At 43.8% G+C, this 19624-nt stretch overlaps 1 protein-coding gene across 1 annotated transcript in view; it reads left to right on the top strand.

The window, feature by feature from the left end:
* The window catches only part of TMC3 (transmembrane channel like 3), a 57933-nt gene that overhangs the window by 10776 nt on the left and 27533 nt on the right, over window positions 1–19624 (top strand). The window contains exons 4-11 of the mRNA XM_004017799.6: window positions 678–759; window positions 8019–8125; window positions 9259–9357; window positions 9459–9601; window positions 13951–14098; window positions 14888–14931; window positions 16343–16490; window positions 18444–18553. Coding sequence (XP_004017848.2) covers window positions 678–759; window positions 8019–8125; window positions 9259–9357; window positions 9459–9601; window positions 13951–14098; window positions 14888–14931; window positions 16343–16490; window positions 18444–18553 — 881 coding nt within the window. The remainder of the gene's footprint in view (window positions 1–677; window positions 760–8018; window positions 8126–9258; window positions 9358–9458; window positions 9602–13950; window positions 14099–14887; window positions 14932–16342; window positions 16491–18443; window positions 18554–19624) is intronic.

Here is a 19624-nt window from a genome sequence, read left to right as displayed (position 1 = left end):
CATTCACATCTCAGCTCATGTATGACCTCCCCAGATAGACCTTCCTTGACCCTTTGTTTCAAAAAGCTATCCCCCAGTTCTAATGAGTTGAATTCTTCATTGTTTCCTCCCTTCTATCTGGATGCAGACTCCACACCAGCTGATACCTCACATGTCTTGCTCATGATTTGTATCCGAGGTACTGGAAACACAATGTAGGTGGTCAGTACACACTCTGGATGTACAGATTGTTCATAAGCTATAATACATGTTGTTAGTACACATCTGCTCCCAATGATCTGAGAAGCCTTACCAAATCTCAATAACCCAGGCCTGAAATTAGGACCCATTTCTTCCTTGGTTTTGCTTAATTTTGTGTTCACTTTGCTCTTAAACGGCTTCCCTGGTGGCTCAGACAGTACAGAGTCTGCCTGCAATGGTGGAGACCTGTCTTTGATTCCTGGGCTGGGATGATCCCTTGGAAAAGGGAATGGCAACCCACTGCAGTATTCTTGCCTGGAGAATCCCATGGACAGAGGATCCTGGTGGCTACATATCACAGGCTTGAAAAGTCGGACATGACTGAGTGACTGAGCATGCCCCCTGGGAGCCTCACCCTGACGTGGGACCTGGGATCCACACAATCACTGCCACCCTCATGCATGTCAAGTCCTCTAATCCTGCTCCCTCCTCCCTAGCTGTGGCGGAAGTTTGCTCGTCTGGCCTGTAACTTCGTGGTCATCTTCATCCCCTGGGAAATGAGGATAAAGAAAATCGAAAGTAAGTGCTGGCACTGGGAGGAGTGGGGTGGGAGGTGGTGGCCAGCCCGCAGTGAGGTCTGAGATGGGTCTGGGGCGAACTGGTTCCAACACTGGGCAGTCGGGGCCCTTGTACACACAGTGCTGACTGAGGCTGCCCAGGCGTCTATGGCGGTGGGAGACACAGTGTTTGTCTGTCTCTACCACCTCCCAGGAAAAATACTGCCCCACATTCCACTGGGGCTCTGTCAGTTCATGCCTTAGACACAATATAAACCCAGAAACAATAGAGAGGGAAAACTGTTAGATGAGTAAAAGGATAACATGGGTGATTACAAAACAAAATGCAAAGATTAGCATTTTGAGAGAGCATTTTGACTGTACTCATTTAGAAAAATACACGCCCCCCCCTCCCGCAATTAAATCAATCACAGTAACATTTGAAAACGCACACATTGTGGGACTTCCCTGGTGGTTCAGTGGTTAAGAATTTAACACTCCCAGCACAGGGGTCATGGGTTTGCTCCCTGCTCAGGGAACTAAGATCCCAAATGCTGCATAGCACAGATAAAAAAATGTTTAGAAGAATAAAAACACACACAGTACAAAACACAAAAATGCAACACAGAGGAATAAATATAACCAGAAGTCTGAAATAAAGAAAACTAAACTTTGATCATAAGATAGTTAAAGTGTTTTGTGAAGAGACATAGAATGATTTAATATTTGGGAGGTGTTGATATTCTCAGTATCAATTTGTAGGTTTTAATGCAGTTTCAATAAAATTACAATACAGTGTGTTTTGTGTATTGCTCATATGGAAAAAACAATTAATTGAAAACTTTTTTAAAAGGAAACACTTAAATGAACTTGTATAACCAAAACGTTAAATGAAATATATTATAAAAACTACAGGAATTGAAATATGTAGCATAGAGCCTTAATGGATGCTGGAACAATTGAGTCAACTGTATTAAAGAATAACCTAGATCTTTCACTTTAAAGCTCAATTAGGTCAGTTCAGATGCTCAATAGTGTTTGACTCTTTGCCACCCCATGGATTGCAGCATGCCAGGCTTCCCTGTCCATCAACTCCTGGCTGCTGCTACTGCTAAGTCGCTTCAGTCGTGTCCGACTCTGTGTGACCCCATAGATGGTAGCCCACCAGGCTTCCCCGTCCCTGGGATTCTCCAGGCAAGAACACTGGAGTGGGTTGCCATTTCCTTCTCCAATGCATGAAGTGAAAAGTGAAAGTGAAGTCACTCAGTTGTGTCCGACTCTTCACGATCCCATGGACTGCAGCCTACCAGGCTCCTCTGCCCATGGGATTTCCCAGGCAGGAGTACTGGAGTGGGGTGCCATTGCCTTCTCTGCACCAACTCCTGGAGCTTACTCAAACTCATGTTCATCAAGTCAGTGATGCCATCCAACCATCTCATCTTCTGTTGTCCCCTTCTCCTCCTGCCTTCAATCTTTCCCAGCATCAGGGTCTTTTCCAGTGAGTCAGTTCTTCGCATGAGGTGGCCAAAATATCAGAGTTTCAGCTTCAACATCAGTCCTTCCAATGAACACTCAGGACTAGTCTCCTTTAGGATGGGCTGGGTGGATCTCCTTGTAGTCCAAGGGACTCTCAAGAGTCTTCTCCAACACCACAGTTCAAAAGCATCAATTCTTTGGCACCCAGATTTCTTTTCAGTCCAACTCTCACATCCATACATGACCACTGGAAAAACCATAGTTTTGAGCAGGCAGACATTTGTTGGCAAAGTAATGTCTCTGCTTTTTAATATGCTGTCTAGATTGGTCATAGCTTTTCTTCCAAGGAGCAAGTGTCTTTTAATTTCATGGCTGCAGTCACCATCTGCAGTGATTTTGGAGCCCAGGAAAATAAAGTCTCTCACTGTTTTCATTGTTTCCCCCTCTATTTGTCATGAAGTGATGGGACCAGATGCCGTGATCTTAGTTTTCTGAATGCTGAGTTTGAAGCCAACTTTTTCACTCTCTTCTTTCACTTTCATCAAGAGGCTCTTTAGTTCTTCTTCTCTTTCTGTCACAAGGGTGGTGTCATCTGCATATCTAAGGTTATTGATATTTCTCCTGGTAATCTTGATTCCAGCTGTGCTTCATCTAATCCAGCATTTCTCATGATGTACTCTGCATATAAGTTAAATAAGCAGGGTGACAATATGCAGCCTTGACTTATTCCTTTCCCTATTTGGAACCAGTCTGTTTTTCCATGTCCAGTTCTAACTTTCTTCTTGACCTGCATACAGATTTCTCAGGAGTCAGGTCAGGTGATCTGGTATTCCCATCTCTTGAAGAATTTTCTAGTTTCTTGTGATCCACACAGTCAAAGGCTTTGGCATAATCAGCAAAGCAGAAGTAGATATTTTTCTAGAACTGTCTTACTTTTTCTGATGATCCAACGGATGTTGGCAATTTGATTTCTGGTTCCTCTGCCTTTTCTAAATCCAGCTTGAACATCTGGAAGTTCATGGTTCATGTACTGTTGAAGCCTGGGTTGGAGAATTTTGAGCATTACTTTGCTAGTGTGTGAGATGACTGCAGTTCTGCGGTAGTCTGAACATTCTTTGGCATCGCCTTTCCTTGGGATTGGAATGAAAACTGACCTTTTCCAGTCCTGTGGCCACTGGTGAGTTTTCCAAATGTGCTGTCATATTGAGTGCAGCACTTTCACAGCATCATCTTTTAGGATTTGAAATAGCTCAACTGGCATTCCATCACCTCCACTACCTTTGTTTGTAGTAATGTTTCCTAAGGCCCACTTGACTTTGCATTCCAGGATGTCTGGCTCTAGGTGAGTGATCACACCATCGTGATTATCTGGGTCATGAAGATATTTTTTTGTACAGTTGTTCTGTGTATTCTTGCCACCTCTTCTTAATATCTTCTGCTTCTGTTAGGTCCATACCATTTCTGTCCTTTATTGTACCCGTCTTCGCATGAAATGTTCCCTTGGTATCTCTAATTTTCTTGAAGAGATCTCCAGTTTTTCCCATTCTATTGTTTTCCTCTATTTCTTTGCATTGATCACTGAGGAAGACTTTCTTATCTCTCCTTGCTGTTCTTTGGAACTCTGCATTCAAATGGGTATATTTTTCCTTTTCACCTTTGCCTTTCACTTCTCTTCTTTTTACAGCTATTTGTAAGGCCTCTTCAGACAACCATTTTGCCTTTTTGTATTTATTTTTCTTGGGTATGGTCTTGATCACTGTCTCCTATACAATGTCACAAACTTCCATCTATAGTTCTTCAGGCACTCTGTCTATCAGATCTAATCCCTTGGATCTATTTGTCACTTCCACTGTATAATGTAAGGGATTTTATTTGAATAGGAAACCATGAGGAGATAAAAAGAAATACAAGTAATGTGATGTGAGCCTGTCAAATTCTGAAAGTAAAGAAGAAATCACCCAGGAAAGTACGGTTATATTTAACTACACATAAAAGAAATTTTATGTACATAAAAAATAGAGGTAAAAGTTAGATGACAAATTGAGGGGGGAAAAGCATTTTTAACATTTAAGTGAAATTAATCCCTTTCAGAGACATTATTTTGCCAACAAAGGTCCGTTTAGTCAAGGCTATGGAAATCACTGCAGATGGTGACTGCAGCCATGAAATTAAAAGATGCTTACTCCTTGGAAGGAAAGTTATGACCAACCTAGATAGCATATTTAAAAGCAGAGACATTACTTTGTCGACTAAGGTCTGTCTAGTCAAAGCTATGGTTTTTCCTGTGGTCATGTATGGATGTGAGAGTTGGACTGTGAAGAAGGCTGAGAGCCAAAGAATTGATGCTTTTGAACTGTGGTGTTGGAGGAGACTCTTGAGGGTCCCTTGGACTGCAAGGAGATCCAACCAGTCCATTCTGAAGGAGATCAGCCCTGGGATTTCTTTGGAAGGAATGATGCTAAAGCTGAAACTCCAGTACTTTGGCCACTTCATGCAAAGAGTTGACTCATTGGAAAAGTCTCTGATGCTGGGAGGGATTAGGGGCATGAGGAAAAGGGGATGACAGAGGATGAGATGGCTGGATGGCATCACCGACTCGATGGATGTGAGTTTTGGTGAACTCTGGGAGATGGTGGTGGACAAGGAGGGGTGGCGTGCTGCGATTCATGGGGTCGCAAAGAGTCAGACATGACTGAGTGACTGAACTGAACTGAATCCCTTTCATACCAGTGGTAGAAATGTCAACTGGGATGCTATTTCTAGGGGAAAGTGGTAATTTGAACCAAACATCTTCAGAATGTTAATACTGTTTGATAGAACCCTTCTATTCCCCCAACAACCAGTGAAAACAGCAGCCACAACAAAATCAAACACACTTGATTCCCTGCCCAGATCCCTTTACTTGTCTGGTCCACCCTTTTTCAGCTGTTCTGAGTGCTGGCTGCTATGTCTTCTGGCCACTCCCTTCCCTCAAGGATTAGTCTTGGCCCACATTGTTCCAGATGTTGGGCAGACATCACCTGCTCCCCCAGCCCCACTGGAGAGCCTACAGGCGATGACTAAGGGGTATTCAAGTCTCGCTTCTTGTTCAAAGTGGGACCAACACTATGATGCAACTTGCCCTCCAGAGCTGCCCATGGGATTAGGCTAAGCCAGGCTCAAGTTGAGACCACATCTTTGCTCAGCTCTATCCCCTGACCTCCCCTGACCCCCTGACCCACTTTCTCCTGAGATTGCTTCCTCAATATATCATGTTCAGTTCAGTTCAGTCGATCAGTCATGTCCGACTCTTTGCCACCCCATGGACTGCAGCATGCCAGGCTTCCCTATCCATCACCAACTCCTAGAGCTTGCTCAAACTCATGTCCATCAAGTTGGTGATGCCATCCCACCATCTCATCTTCTGTCATCCCCTTCTCCTTCTGCCTTCAATCTTTCCCAGCATCAGGGTCTTTTCCAATGAGCCAGTTCTTCCCATCAGGTGGCCAGAGTATTGGAGTTTCAGCTTTAGCATCAGTCTTTCCAATGAACATTCAGGACTGATATCCTTTAGGATAGACTGTTGGATCTCTTTGCAGTCTGAGGGACTCTCAAGAGTCTTCTCCAACACTACAGTTCAAAACATCAACTCTTCAGCACTGAGCTTTCTTTATAGTTCAACTCTCACATCCATACATGACCACTGGAAAAACCATAGCCTTGACTAGATGGACCATTGTTGGTAAAGTAATATCTCTGCTTTTGAGTATGCTGTCTAGGTTGGTCATAGCTTTTCTTCCAAGGAGCAAGCTTCTTTTAATTTCATGGCAGCAGTCACCATCTGCAGTGCTTTTGGAGTAAAAAAAAAAAAAAATCTCTTACTGTTTCCCCATCTATTTGCCATGAAATGATGGAACCAGATGCCATTATCTTAGTTTTGTGAATGTTGAGTTTTAAGCCAACTTTTCACCCTTCTCTTTCGCTTTTGTCAAGAGGCTCTTATTTCTTCTCTTTCTGCCATAAAGGTGGTGTCATCTGCATATCTGAGGTTATTGATATTTTTCCCGGTTATCTTGACTCCAGTTTGTGCTTCATCTAGCCCAGTACTTCACATATTAACTCTGCATATAAGTTAAATAAGCAGGGTGAAAATATACAGCCTTGATGTACTCCTTTCCCGATTTGGAGCCGATCTGTTGTTTCACGTCCAGTTCTAACTGTTGCTTCCTGACCTGCATATGGTTTCTCAGGAGTCAGGTCAGGTGGTCTGTATTTCCATCTCTTTAAGAATTTTCCACAGTTTGTTGTGATCCACACAGTCAAAGGCTTTGGCATAGTCAATAAAGCAGAAGTAGATGTTTTTCTGGAACTCTCTTGCTTTTTCAATTATCCAACAGATGTTGGCAATTTGATCTCTGGTTCCTCTGCCTTTTCTAAATCCGGTTTGAACATCTGGAAGTTTGCGGTTCATGTACTTTTGAAGCCTGGCTTGGAGAATTTTGAGCATTACTTTGCTAGCATGTGAGATGAGTGAAATTGTGTGGTAGTTTGAACATTCTTTTGCATTGCCTTTCTTTGGGATATATATCATGTGAGCTCAACCCTTTTCTCAGGCTTTGCTTCTAGGAAATCTGACCTTAGAAACTGATTTCTGCAGAATCATTTATGATAGCAAATACTCTACCCAGTGAAAAGTTAGACACTTCCAAAGAGTCAGGGAGTGGGGTTTAAGGTAAATAAATTATGTAACATTCATTGGATGGAACAATAAAATTCATTTTATAGGGAAATGTTTCATATGAGAAAATGCTCATCATAGATTGTTAACCCTAGATGTGTAGAGACATGACAGTTTTATACGAAAAAATACACATATAGGATGACAATGGATGGTTCCACTAAAAGTTTACTAGAAAGTAATTCTAGTAGTGATTTTAATTTTGTAGCCTTGGAGTAGGTGACTTTTTTTGGCTTTCTTTGTGATGTTTCGTATTTTACTACTTATTATGAAACATAAGCTAGTTTTGAAATAAAATTTCAAGATACTACTTTTCCAAAGTATGATACCAGTACACCTGCTCCAGAAAGTCATCAGAAGTATCACCTACATCCCCATCCAACTTCCTCTAAGCCCCCTTGTTTTCTCAATAGAAATTTACTTTTAGTCATTTTGTGGCCACGCTGTGGGGCATGTGGGGACCTCAGTTCCAGGACCAGGGAGTGGTCCGCCTGCCACCTGCCACCTGCCACTGGGCCACCTGCAGTGGAAGCAGGGAGTCTTAACCACTAGACCATCAGGGAAGCCCCAGAGATTTGGTTTAAACACCCTTATTTCAGAATAAGTTTAGATGTATGGAAAAGTGGCAAGGAGAATTCTTATAACCCCTTTGACCACTTTCCCCTAATGTTAACATCTAACACACTGTTATTTCTTTTGAAATTAAGACAAAAGAATCCTTACAATATCCTTGGAATTTTCCAAACTATGCAAAATGAAAAAGAAATCTTTTAAATCCTCAAAAGAGGCTGATATTTTTGAATGTAGGTGAAATGTAAATCTGATAAAAAGCATTTTAGATCCATATGACACGAGGGAAAGTATGACATTAGGGATTAAGGATGTTTGTGTGTAATCGGTAGATATTAAGGAAAGTGTTAATCCTTCTGAATGATCATCATGGGTCAACACCCTGACAGGGACATTATGGCGTTCTTAGTCTATGTCCTGCTGATATAAGAAAAAAAAAATCAGTGTTGCTTTACAGAGACCTTCTTGCAATGGGAGGATTTTCTTTAAACTGTGCTCCTTACCTTGTCTTTCTTTAGGTCATTTTGGATCTGGTGTTGCCTCTTATTTCATATTCTTGAGATGGTTATTTGGGATCAATATTGTGCTCACGATTATGACAGGTGCTTTTATTGTTCTTCCAGAGGTAAGAACTATATCAGGAGAGTTTAAAGTGCCATTTGTTATAAAGAAGAGATGTTTAGAGCTGTAGCATAAGACAGGCACCCTCATTATCCTCATGGGAAGGATAATCTCTGTGTCCAAACAGGGCTCAGCGAACTTTTTTCAGGAAAGGGCCAGATAGTAAATATTTCAGTCTTTGTGGGCTTCTTAAATCTGCTACATCATACAAAAGTGACTAATAAGCCCTAGATCACTAGTAAGTGTGGCTGCGTTCTGATAAGATTTTATTTATGAGTGCTGAGTCACTCAGTCGTGTCTGACTCTTTGCAACCCCATGGACTGCAGTCCCCAGACTCCTCTGTCCATGGGATTCTCCAGGCAAGAATACTGGAGTGGGTAGCCATTCCCTTCCCCAGGGGATCTTCCCGACACAGGGATTGAACCCAGGTCTCCTGTATAACAGACAGATTCTTTACCATCCAAGCCACCTGGGAAGCAATTTTGGATTTTTTTCCAACCATTTAAAAATGTGCAATGGTCTCCCCAAGCAGTTCAGTGGTAAAGAATCCAACTGTCAAGCAGTAGATATGGGGTTGATCCCTGGGTTGGGAAGATCCTCCAGAGAAGAAAATGGCAACCTACTCCAGCATTCTTGCCTGGGAAATCCCACAGGCAGAGGAGCCTGGGGTCTATAGTCCATGGGGTCACAAAGAATTGGATATGACTTAGCCACTAAACCACCACCACTCAAACCTTCCTTAGCTCTTGGGCCACACAAAAGGATGTGTTAGGCTGGATTTGGCTTATGGCCAGTGTGCAGACATTGTGTTAAAGTAAAATCCATTTGTCAACTAAACTTTATCTTTGCAAAGCAAATGGGACCATTTCCTATGCCATTATAGAAACCCAGTGTTCAAACATCCTCCCTTAGAAGCCATGTCCAGCCTAGAGAGTACACTCAGACTGGCCCCAGTCAGGCAAATGAAAGTTTGGCCACTCATGATGAATTCCTCATAGACAAGTATCAAGCAGAATCCACTTCCTAAGAGTCTTGTAGGTGCAGCATCTTCACAGGTGCATGGAGATCAGTGGCCCCTTTTCTTCTGGTCCCTTCCCACCCAGAGGACTGTGTGATCGCCTTTCCTCTGTCACCAGCTCATTGCAGGCCAACCGTTTGGAAGCACAGCCAGCAAGACCATCCCCAAGGAGCATATTGCATCTGCCCAAGATCTGGACACCGTTTGGTCCCTGGGGGTGAGTTTCAAGCCCAGCCACGCTCTTGTCTCGAGGTGGGAGGGGTTGTGAATGTTCTAGAACCTGGGAGTCAGAAATGACACCGAGTGCTCTTTCTGCAGGGTTACCTCCAGTACTCAGTCCTCTTCTATGGCTACTACGGCAGGGAGAGACAGATCGGGAGAGCTGGCTACCGGCTGCCCTTGGCCTATTTCCTGGTGGGAATGGCGGTGTTTGCTTACAGCTTCATCATCCTCTTAAAAAAGTATGTCTGTTCAGTTCCTCAAAATCCATGCCAAAATGCTGTGGATGATCTCATTTCATCTTGTCACTAACCCTGCAAAGTCAGGGCATACATCTGCCCATGTTACAGATTAGGCGTGGTGTCCTTGCTCAGTCCTATCTGACTCTGCAACAACTGTATGACCTGTAGCCCACCAGGTTACTCTGTCCATGTAATTTTCCAGGCATGAATGGAGGGGGTTGCCATTCCCTCCTCCAGGGCATCTTTCAATCCAAGGATTAAACCTGTGCCTCCTGCATTGGCATGTGGATTCTTTATCACTAGTGCCACCAGGGAAGCTCTGATCCTGTGTACACACCAGCTTGCCTTCATCACTCTGCCCCTTGCATCATCATAGCAAAGTTCAGGTAGAAGGGATTAGGATAAAAAAAGATGAAACAGTCATCATCATCATTGTCATCAAGCAGATAAAACCTAGGGAGATGCACAGTGACTTGAGGACCTTAAGAGTCCACACAAAAATGGGTACATGTGTATGTATGATTGAGTCCCTTCACTCTGCACCTGAAACTATCACAACATTGTTAATCTGCTATCAGTTCAGTTAATGTCCAACTCTGTTCAACCCCATGGACTGTACCACACCAGGCTTCCCCGTCCATCACCAACTCCCGGAGCTTGCTCAAACTCATATCCATCAAGTCAGTGATACCATCCAACCATCTCATCCTCTGTCGTCCCCTTCTCCTCCTGCCCTCAATCTTTCCCAGCATCAGGGTCTTTTCCAATGAGTCAGTTCTTTGCATCAGGCGGCCAAAGTATTGGAGTTTCAGCTTTAGCATCAGTCCTTCCAGTGAATATTCAGGACTGATTTCCTTTAGGATTGACTGATTTGATCTCCTTGCAGTCCAAAACCCCAATAAGAAATAAGAAGTTAAAGAAAAACAGGAACATGATAAAAATCAGCCAATAAGAATATTGTTGAAATATGTTTATTGATATATAAGGTTATGTTTATAATTATGGTTATAATCAAATTATTATAAAACAGAAAAAACAGCAGGTGGTGCTAGTGGTAAAGAATCTGCCTGCCAGCAAAAGAAGCAAGAGATGTGTGTTCCATCTCTGGGTTGGGAAGATCCACTGGAGAAGGAAATGGAAGGCCACTCCAGTATTCTTGCTTGGATATATTCCATGGACAGAGGAACCTAGTGGGCTATAGTCCATGAGGCTGCAGAGAGTCAGACACAGCTGAGTGACTGGGCATACATACTCACATACAGGGAGATGCTGAGTGACTTGAGGACCGAAAGTTCACAGGAAGCTTTCCAGCTTAGCCTCTGGGGGGGCTCAAGACCCCACCTACAACACGAACCCTTTGCTGGATGTTAGAGTTTAAGAGACAAATTGCTGTCAGCTCTGGAGCAGGTATCTGACAGAAAGGGAAAGGCTTCTAAGAGGAGAGAAGCTCTAGAGCAGCGGGCTTTTTTGGCACTGGGGACCAGTTTCACGGAAAACCATTTTTCCATGGACAGGGTAGGGGGTGGTTTGGGGATAATTCAAGCACATTACATTTATTGTGCATTTTATTTCTATTATTATTACATTGTGATATGAAATAATTGTATACCTTGCCATAATGCACACTCTGGGAGCTCTGAGCTTGTTTTCCTGAAACTAGATGGTCCCATCTAGGGGTAATGAGAGCAGGACGGGGAGCGGCTGAAGTACAGATGAAGCTTTGTTTGCTGCCCTGCGCCACCCGGTTCCTAACAGGCCACGGATCAGTATTGGCGCGTGGCCCAGGAGTTGGGGACCGCTAGCCTCAAGAACATGAGGACTTTTTCCTGAGGACAGAATTGTGACTCCTGCCTTACATCTAATGCAAAGTCCTGTATAAGAGGTATCTGACAGGCTTCCACTTGGTGGGATAGTGGTTCATCAGGCAGGGGCTCCAAGGAGAACTGATTTAGTTCAAAGTAAAGAATTTTGTTTCACAATCACAGCTGCACACGTGCAGTGAGTGCGCACACCTACAGGGACCTCCTGATCACCAGTGATGGGAGAGCTTATGCAATGGACTCACCCAAGAATGTGCTATTTTCACACTGTTCAAAGCAGGTGGTTGAGGACACAAGCCACAAACGGGGCTGAACCCAGCCAGGGCTCTTCCTGTCCAGACATAGATGGGGCTCCTTGCTCCGCATAGACTCGCAGCAGCCCCCAGTGGCTGAGCCTGCTCCCAACACTGTTTTGGCATGACCCTCGCTGGTCTTTTTGTTAACTTTTAAATTAATTAAAATTTTAATTAGTGTTTAGTTGACTTTTCAATATTGTGTAAGTTTAAGGTGTACGGCAAAGTGAATCAGTTATACCTATATATGTGTGCTCATGTGCTCAGTCGCTCAGTCCTGTTCGACTCTCTGACCCACCAGGCTCCTCTGTCCACGGAATTCTCCAGGTAAGAATACTGGAGTGGGTTGCCACTTCCTACTCCAGGGGATCTTTCTTACCCAGAGATTGAACCCACATCTCTTACATCTCCTGCATTGGCAAGTGGATTCTTTACCACTAGCGCCACCTGGGGGAAGCTTACATGTACATATGTTCACTCTTAGCACATAGGCCATTACAGAGAATTGAGTAGCATTCCCTGTGGTATACAGCAGATCCTTGTTAATTATCTGTTTTATATATAGCAATATGTATGTGTCAATCACAATGTTCCAGTTTATCCCTCCCCCACCCTTATCCCACCCCCAGTAACCATAAGTTTATGTTATACATCTTAACTCTGCTTTGGTTTTGTAGTTAAGTTCATTTGTAGACTTTTTGTCTTTTAAGATTCCACGTATTCAGTTCAGTTCAGTTCAGTCGCTCAGTCGTGTCTGACTCTTTGCGACCCCATGAATCGCAGCACGCCAGGCCTCCCTGTCCATCACCAACTCCCGGAGTTCAAACTCACATCCATTGAGTCGGTGATGCCATCCAGCCATCTTATCCTCTGTCGTCCCCTTCTCCTCCTGCCTCCAATCCCTCCCAGCATCAGAGTCTTTTCCAATGAGTCAACTCTTCACATGAGGTGGCCAAAATACTGGAGTTTCAGCTTTAGCATCATTCCTTCTAAAGAACACCCAGGACTGATCTCCTTTAGAATGGACTGGTTAGATCTCCTTGCAGTCCAAGGGACTCTCAAGAGTCTTCTCCAACACCACAGTTCAAAAGCATCAATTCTTTGGCACTCAGCTTTCTTCACAGCCTAACTCTTACATCCATACATGACCACTGGAAAAACCGTAGCCTTGGCTAGATGGACCTTTGTTGGCAAAGTAATGTCTCTTCTTATGAATATGCTCTCTAGGTTGGTCATAACTTTCCTTCCAAGGAGTAAGCGTCTTTTAATTTCATGGCTGCAGTCACCATCTGCAGTGATTTTGGAGCCCCCCCAAAATAAAGTCTGACACCGTTTCCACTGTTTCCCCATCTATTTCCCATGAAGTGATGGGACCAGATGCCATGATCTTCGTTTTCTGAATGTTGAGCTTTAAGCCAACTTTTTCACTCTCCTCTTTCACTTTCATCAAGAGGCTTTTTAGTTCCTCTTCACTTTCTGCCATAAGGGTGGTGTCATTTGCATATCTGAGGTTATTGATATTTCTCCCAGCAATCCTGATTCCAGCTTGTGCTTCTTGCAGCCCAGCGTTTCTCATGATGTACTCTGCATATAAGTTAAATAAGCAGGGTGACAACATACAGCCTTGACGTACTCCTTTTCCTATTTGGAACCAGTCTGTTGTTCCATGTTCATTTCTAACTGTTGCTTTCTGACCTGCATATAGGTTTCGCAAGAGGCAGGTCAGGTGGTTTGGTATTCCCATCTCTTTCAGAATTTTCCACAGTTGATTGTGATCCACACAGTCAAAGGCTTTGGCATAGTCAATAAAGCAGAGATAGATATTTTTCTGAAACTCTCTTGCTTTTTCAATGATCCAGCGGATGTTGCCAATTTGATCTCTGGTTCCTCTGCCTTTTCTAAAACCAGCTTGAACATCAGGAAGTTCACGGTTCACGTATTGCTGAAGCCTGGCTTGGAGAATTATAAGTGATATCATATGATGTTTGTCTTTATCTGACCTACTTCACTTAGTATGAGGATCTCCAGTTGCATCCATGTTACTGCAAATGGCATTATTATTCTTTTTATGGTTGAGTAGTACTCCATTGTTAATACACACCACATATTCATCTATTCCTCTGTTGGTGGATGTTTAGGTTGCTTCCAGGTGCTGGCTATTGTGAAGGTGCTGCAATGAACATTTGGGTGCATGTGTCTTTTATGAATTATGGTTTTCTCTGGTCCTCTTGTGCAGGATGGCTAAGAACTCTCGCACGAGCCTCGCCAGTGCTTCCAATGAAAACTACACATTCTGCTGGCGGGTGTTCTGTGCTTGGGATTACCTCATTGGAAACCCAGAGGCGGCCGAGAGCAAAACTGCAGCCATCGTGAACAGCATCAGGGTGAGTTAGGGAGCCTGTCCAGGCTGCCAGGAGTCAGGGCTCTGCAGACCACAGCCTTTATAGCAAGAGCCGCTGGCCCTCTGATGGGGGTCAGCATGGTCCCGTTCCCACGGTGCTCAGACCAAGGCAGCCACAGCCTCCAACATCATGAGACATGATGTGTCCCTCACATGCCCCAAACAATCCGATGGTGTACAGGAGGAAAACACTGGAACTTTTTAAAAAATTTCATCCCTCTAAAATTTCCATGTGTGTATCTGTGTTAATTTGCATAATGGATTACTATCATGTTGCATGCATATAACTTGTAAATGAATAAATACATCTATGTGGGAGATACAAGCTCTTAGTGTTGACTTAGAAGATAACACAGTAAAAAGCATTCAGAGACAGAGCTCCTGAACAACAACATTACAGCTAAATGGTGCCTGCTTCTGAGAAAAAATGATTTAGATCATTTTGAAGATCTCAATAATTTACTTCTCCATGTCTTTTTTCCACTCTCCAGTTGCGTTTTTAAATCTATTATTTTTTTTTTATTTTTTAAATTTTAAAATCTTTAATTCTTACATGCATTCCCAAACATGAACCCCCCTCCCACCTCCCTCCCCATAACATCTTTCTGGGTCACAAAGTGCTGATATCAACAGAGTCTTGTAGAATGAAATCTAGGCATTGAATTTATGATTCAAAATACTGGATAAGTCATTTCTCTCATAAACTATTTGTAAAAATTTATGATTAATGATAATACTAAGCTTTCAATACTGTATGTGTCTTTCTTTAAAGGAGGCTATACTGGAAGAACAGGAAAAGAAAAAAAGCAAAAACCTGTATGTATGATAAACTCCCCCATACTAGAGTCATTGATAAGCTGTTTTAATTTGGTGCCAAAATCACCAGAGTCTATTTCATTTTCATACAACGTCAGGCAGTTCTTTTTTCTTAAAATCTATCCATCTCGTAGTGTGGTATGTGGGAACCCTATAATTTTTCTCTCTAAGAATATTTACTATTTATTTATTTGGCTGTGACAGGTCTTAGTCGCAGCATGCGGGATGTAGTTCCCTGTTGAGTGTTTAGTTGCTCAGTCATGTCTGACTCTTTGTGACCCAATGGTCTGTAGCACGTCAGGCTCCCCGGTCCTTTACTATCTTCTCGAGTTGGCTCAGATTCATGTCCATTGCGTTGATGATCCTATCTAACCATCTTATCCTCTGTCGTCCCATTCTCCTTCTGCCCTCGATCTTTCCCAGCATCAGGGTCTCTGCAATGATTTGGCTCTTTGAATCAGGTGTTGAAAGTATTGGAGCTTTAGCTTCAGCATCAGTCCTTCCAATGAATATTCAGGGTTGATTTCCTTTAGGATTGACTGGTATGCAGAGCAGTGTTTGTATGTTGATCCCAACCTCCCAATTCATCCCAGCCCCTTGGGGTCTATGCATTTGTTCTCTACATCAGTCTCTCTTTCTGCTTTGCAAATAAGTCATCTCTACCATTTTTCTAAATTCCACAGATGAGTGATAATTGTACTGTGTATGTTTTTCTCTGTCTGACTTACCTCACTTTGAATGGCAGTCTCTAGGTCCATCCTCACTGGTGGTTTAAGCTCATGGTTAGTTCCTGCAATGCAGAAAGCCTGTCCAGGGGATGCTGGAGACCTGGGGAGTTGAGGAAACACCAGCCCCTGAGAGGAAGCAGTTGTTATGGGGGGATGGACTCTCCATAGGGTGTCAGAAAATGTCCCTCTCTTTGTCATTAATTTCTATGACCCCAAAATGCCCTTGACTCTTTGGGGCCACTGCTTCTCCAGCTATGAAATGAAAGGATGGGACTCCATCTGTGTTCTCAGGGGGCAGACAGCACCATCCACATAAGGATTACTTGCAAGGTGTTACAAATGCAGATCCCTCCAATGCCCACCTTGATTGACAGAATTAACCATCTCTGAGAGTGAGACCCAAGACTCCACATTCTTAGCATGTCTAGCAGACCTCACATGTGATTTTGATGTTCCCTCAAATGTGAAAGCTGTAGCCACCCTGAACACATTCTCATTCAAAAATGTCTCATTCGGTGATTCATTATCACAAGCAAACAAATCAGCAGAAAGCTCAGTTCTCATTTCTCTCCCACACACAAATCCTGAATCCTCCTGATTCTGTCAAAATGTAAGGAAGACATGCATTTGGGCGCACTGTGCAGAGCCCAGCGTACTGTCCCCATACCTGCCTCTCCCTGTAGGGCAGTGACCATCTGTCTGCGGGTCGTTGCCAACATCCTGGTGCTTGTCTCACTTGCTGGGAGCATCTATCTCATCTACTTCGTGGTGGACCGGTCCCAGAAGCTGGCGCAGTCCAAGAAGGAGCTGACACTCTGGGAGAAGAACGAGGTACCCACACACAGTGGCAGACCCTCCTCTGTTTCCTGGGTGTTTCTTATTTTTTATTTTTAATGAATTAATTAATTTGCACCTGGTCTTAGTTGCAGTATGCAGGATCTTTAGTTGCAGCATGTGGGATCTAGTTCCCCAACCAGGGATGAAGCCCATGCCCTCTGTACTGGGAGTGCAGAGTCTTAGCCACTGGACCACCAGGAAGTCTCCTCTGTGGTCTTTCTTAAGGGGATTCACTGGAAGTATCTCCATGGAAAAACTGTAGTCCTCTTATTCTAGAGCATGGATCACAAAGGCTGGGAACCAGAGTGACAACACTCAGGCTTGGCTGAATGATATCCCTGGTCTTAATGAGGAAGGTTTTGATTCAAAACCACTCTCAAGATCTATACATTCTTTCCCTTGGAGTTGCACTGCTGACTGTGCTTTGCTTTCTTGGCTTTGTGTTTCTTTATATGCATGCTTTCAGAAACTGACTTCACCAGGATTTGCATTAGCAATTGCATTGTCTTCATTGCCTGTGTTGAAGTTGACCACGTGGGGATTGTTGAACATTTAGGTGGTTTCCATATTTCTATATTTTGCCTGTACTGGGTATTCACTGCAGTGTGCAGGCTTCTCTTGTTGCAGCATGTGGGTTTAATTGCCCTGAGGCATGTGGGATCTTAGTTCCCCGACCAGGGATCGAACCTGCATCCCCTGCATTGGAAGGTGTATTCTTAACTATTGGACCACCAGGGAAGTCTCTCTGTATTTCTAAGTCACAGTAATGCTTCCCAAAATAGCCTCACACCAATGGCTCATTTTTGTAAAAGTCCTTTCCCTTCCATCTATGTGACTATTCCCACAAATAGAAGATTGCCAAGAGGAAGGTTATAAACAGTTTTATAATTCTTACTAATTATTGTAAGACTCTGGTCCTGAAAGTTTGATTTACCTGTAAATATTTGAATGGCAGAAGTAGCCACTTCTCAGACCACTTCTATGAAAATGATTAAAAACAAAGTGTGCAGGCAATACATTCATCCTCAATGTAGAATAATTTTTCAGAATCTGAGACTGCATTACAGAGTCTGTTCTCATACCTCTGTATTTTATGTCAATTAAGTGGATTATAGAAATATGTGCTTGTGTATGGATAGGTAGATAAATTTTTGAAAGATAAATTCAGAAATTATTTCTTCTTTAGCTCACATCAGCTAAGCCTCTGCTTTCACTTGCTAAGCCTCATGTACCAGCTAAGCCTCTGCTTTCACTTGCCATAAATACAGAGAAACAAGAGTCATTCAAAAGTAATGCTCTAAATCTTGCCTGTGCAGAAAGAATATTTATTATCTCTCAGAGTTTCCTTGTCTGTTCTTAACAGCTACACTTATTTTGTTCTTCCATCCAAGGTAAGAAAAGTATACATAAAATAAGGTGGTAATTGAAGAAGGTGACCAAAACACCAGTGAATCCCAAAAGGCATGTGTGAGTGTCTTCAGTTTAAGGAAAGTTCCTAGAAAGAATAGGGCTTCCCTGGAGGATCAGTGGGTAAAGAATCTGCCTGCAATGCAGGAGACATGGATTGGATCCCTGGCTTGGGAAGATCCCCTGGAGAAGGAAATGACAACCCACTCCAGTATTCTTGCCTGAAGAATCCCATGGACAGAGGAGCCTGGTGGGCTAGAGTCCCTGGGGTTGCAAAGAGTCGAACAGGACTTAACGACTAAACTACCACCACCACCACTGGAAAGAATAAACCCATGGCAAAGTGGCTTTGTCAAACAGCTAATTAACTAAAACTAAGATTTGGGGGAGGTTTTCCATGTAAGAACTGCACGATCCTCTGAATACCCCTCTCCCCTACCAAACATTAGGCTATGAGATCAACTGTCAGGTGATGAAGGCTGAGATTCGGGGGTGGAGGGCCCTCGGAGGAGCTCGGTGGGGCATGCTTTCTCTTGGTAGGTGAGTGTGGTGGTCTCCCTCGTCACCATGCTGGCACCATCGGCCTTCGACCTTATTGCCGCCTTGGAGATGTACCACCCACGAACCACACTGCGCTTCCAGCTGGCAAGGTACGGCCACCGTGCTGGGAGGTTTCCTTATGGGTCCACTGTCTGGCCACCCACCGGGGGAACTCAGTCTCTCAGGAGCCAGGGCTTCCTTTGCCCCACCCCGCCAACCTTAGCACAAGACTAGCCCTATGGAGCATCTTAGGCACAGGGGTTGAATGATGGGAAGGAGGGGGAAGAGGAGGTAGGGAGAGAGGAAGGGCCCGGAGAGGAAGGACCAGGAGGACTGGATGGAAGAGGTGGATGAAAGCGTGGTGATGAGAACAAGATGAAAAGAGGAGGAGGGAGGGAGGGATGGAGAGGATGAGAAGAGGGGAAAACAGGCAGAAAAAGCAGATGCTAGAGAAAGAGGACCAGAAGATGAAGGAAAGGCTGCCCTGTTTTGCCCACATTTTGAGTCCCTTGGTGGATTGACCACAAGAGGTGAGAGACTCTTGCTGTCTTTCCAGATGTGAAAAGAACATGATGCTTTACTCATAATTCCCCAAAGCACAGACCCATAGAGACTGTGTCAGGATGGTCAGTGGGTGTTCAGCAGGTGGTAGATGTGAGCCACAGCAGACTGGGGACAGGGGAGATCAGAGGGGACAGCCTCATGAAACCATATTTCATTGCTAGCACTGGCTTCATCACTGTCTTACTGAAAAATGTCCATCTTCTCCCTGGAGCAGTAGACGTGTCAGTAGACGTGCAGCTTTAGGGGAGGTTCTGTTAGGGTGATGGTCGCAGAGGGCAGGGATGTTAGAACCTGGCTTACTTGTCTCCCATCCCTCTGGGCCCTCCAGTGCTTTGATTGTATTTCCTCTTGTAACACTGGATCATGTTCTACAGAACAAATTTCCCTCAGATCACTTTGGGAAGAATGACTGTCTTTCAGGAGTCGGCAAATATTTTCTGTAAAGGACCAAGTCCGTCTTTTTGATCGTGCTGGTCTACGAAGTCTCTGAAGAGAGACTACGAAGGGCTACGAAGGCTCCATTCTGAGGTCATAGTAGGGAAGTGACCATGGACCGTACAGCATCTGTGGGGTGTGGCCGTGTTTCTTGCGGCTTTATTTCTAGAAATAGAAGAGGG

Source organism: Ovis aries, chromosome 18, assembly GCF_016772045.2.
Source record: "Ovis aries strain OAR_USU_Benz2616 breed Rambouillet chromosome 18, ARS-UI_Ramb_v3.0, whole genome shotgun sequence".
Classification (NCBI taxonomy): domain Eukaryota; kingdom Metazoa; phylum Chordata; class Mammalia; order Artiodactyla; family Bovidae; genus Ovis; species Ovis aries.
The sequence above is the reverse complement of the archived record's forward strand: the minus strand, read 5'-3'. Positions and strand labels throughout refer to the sequence as shown.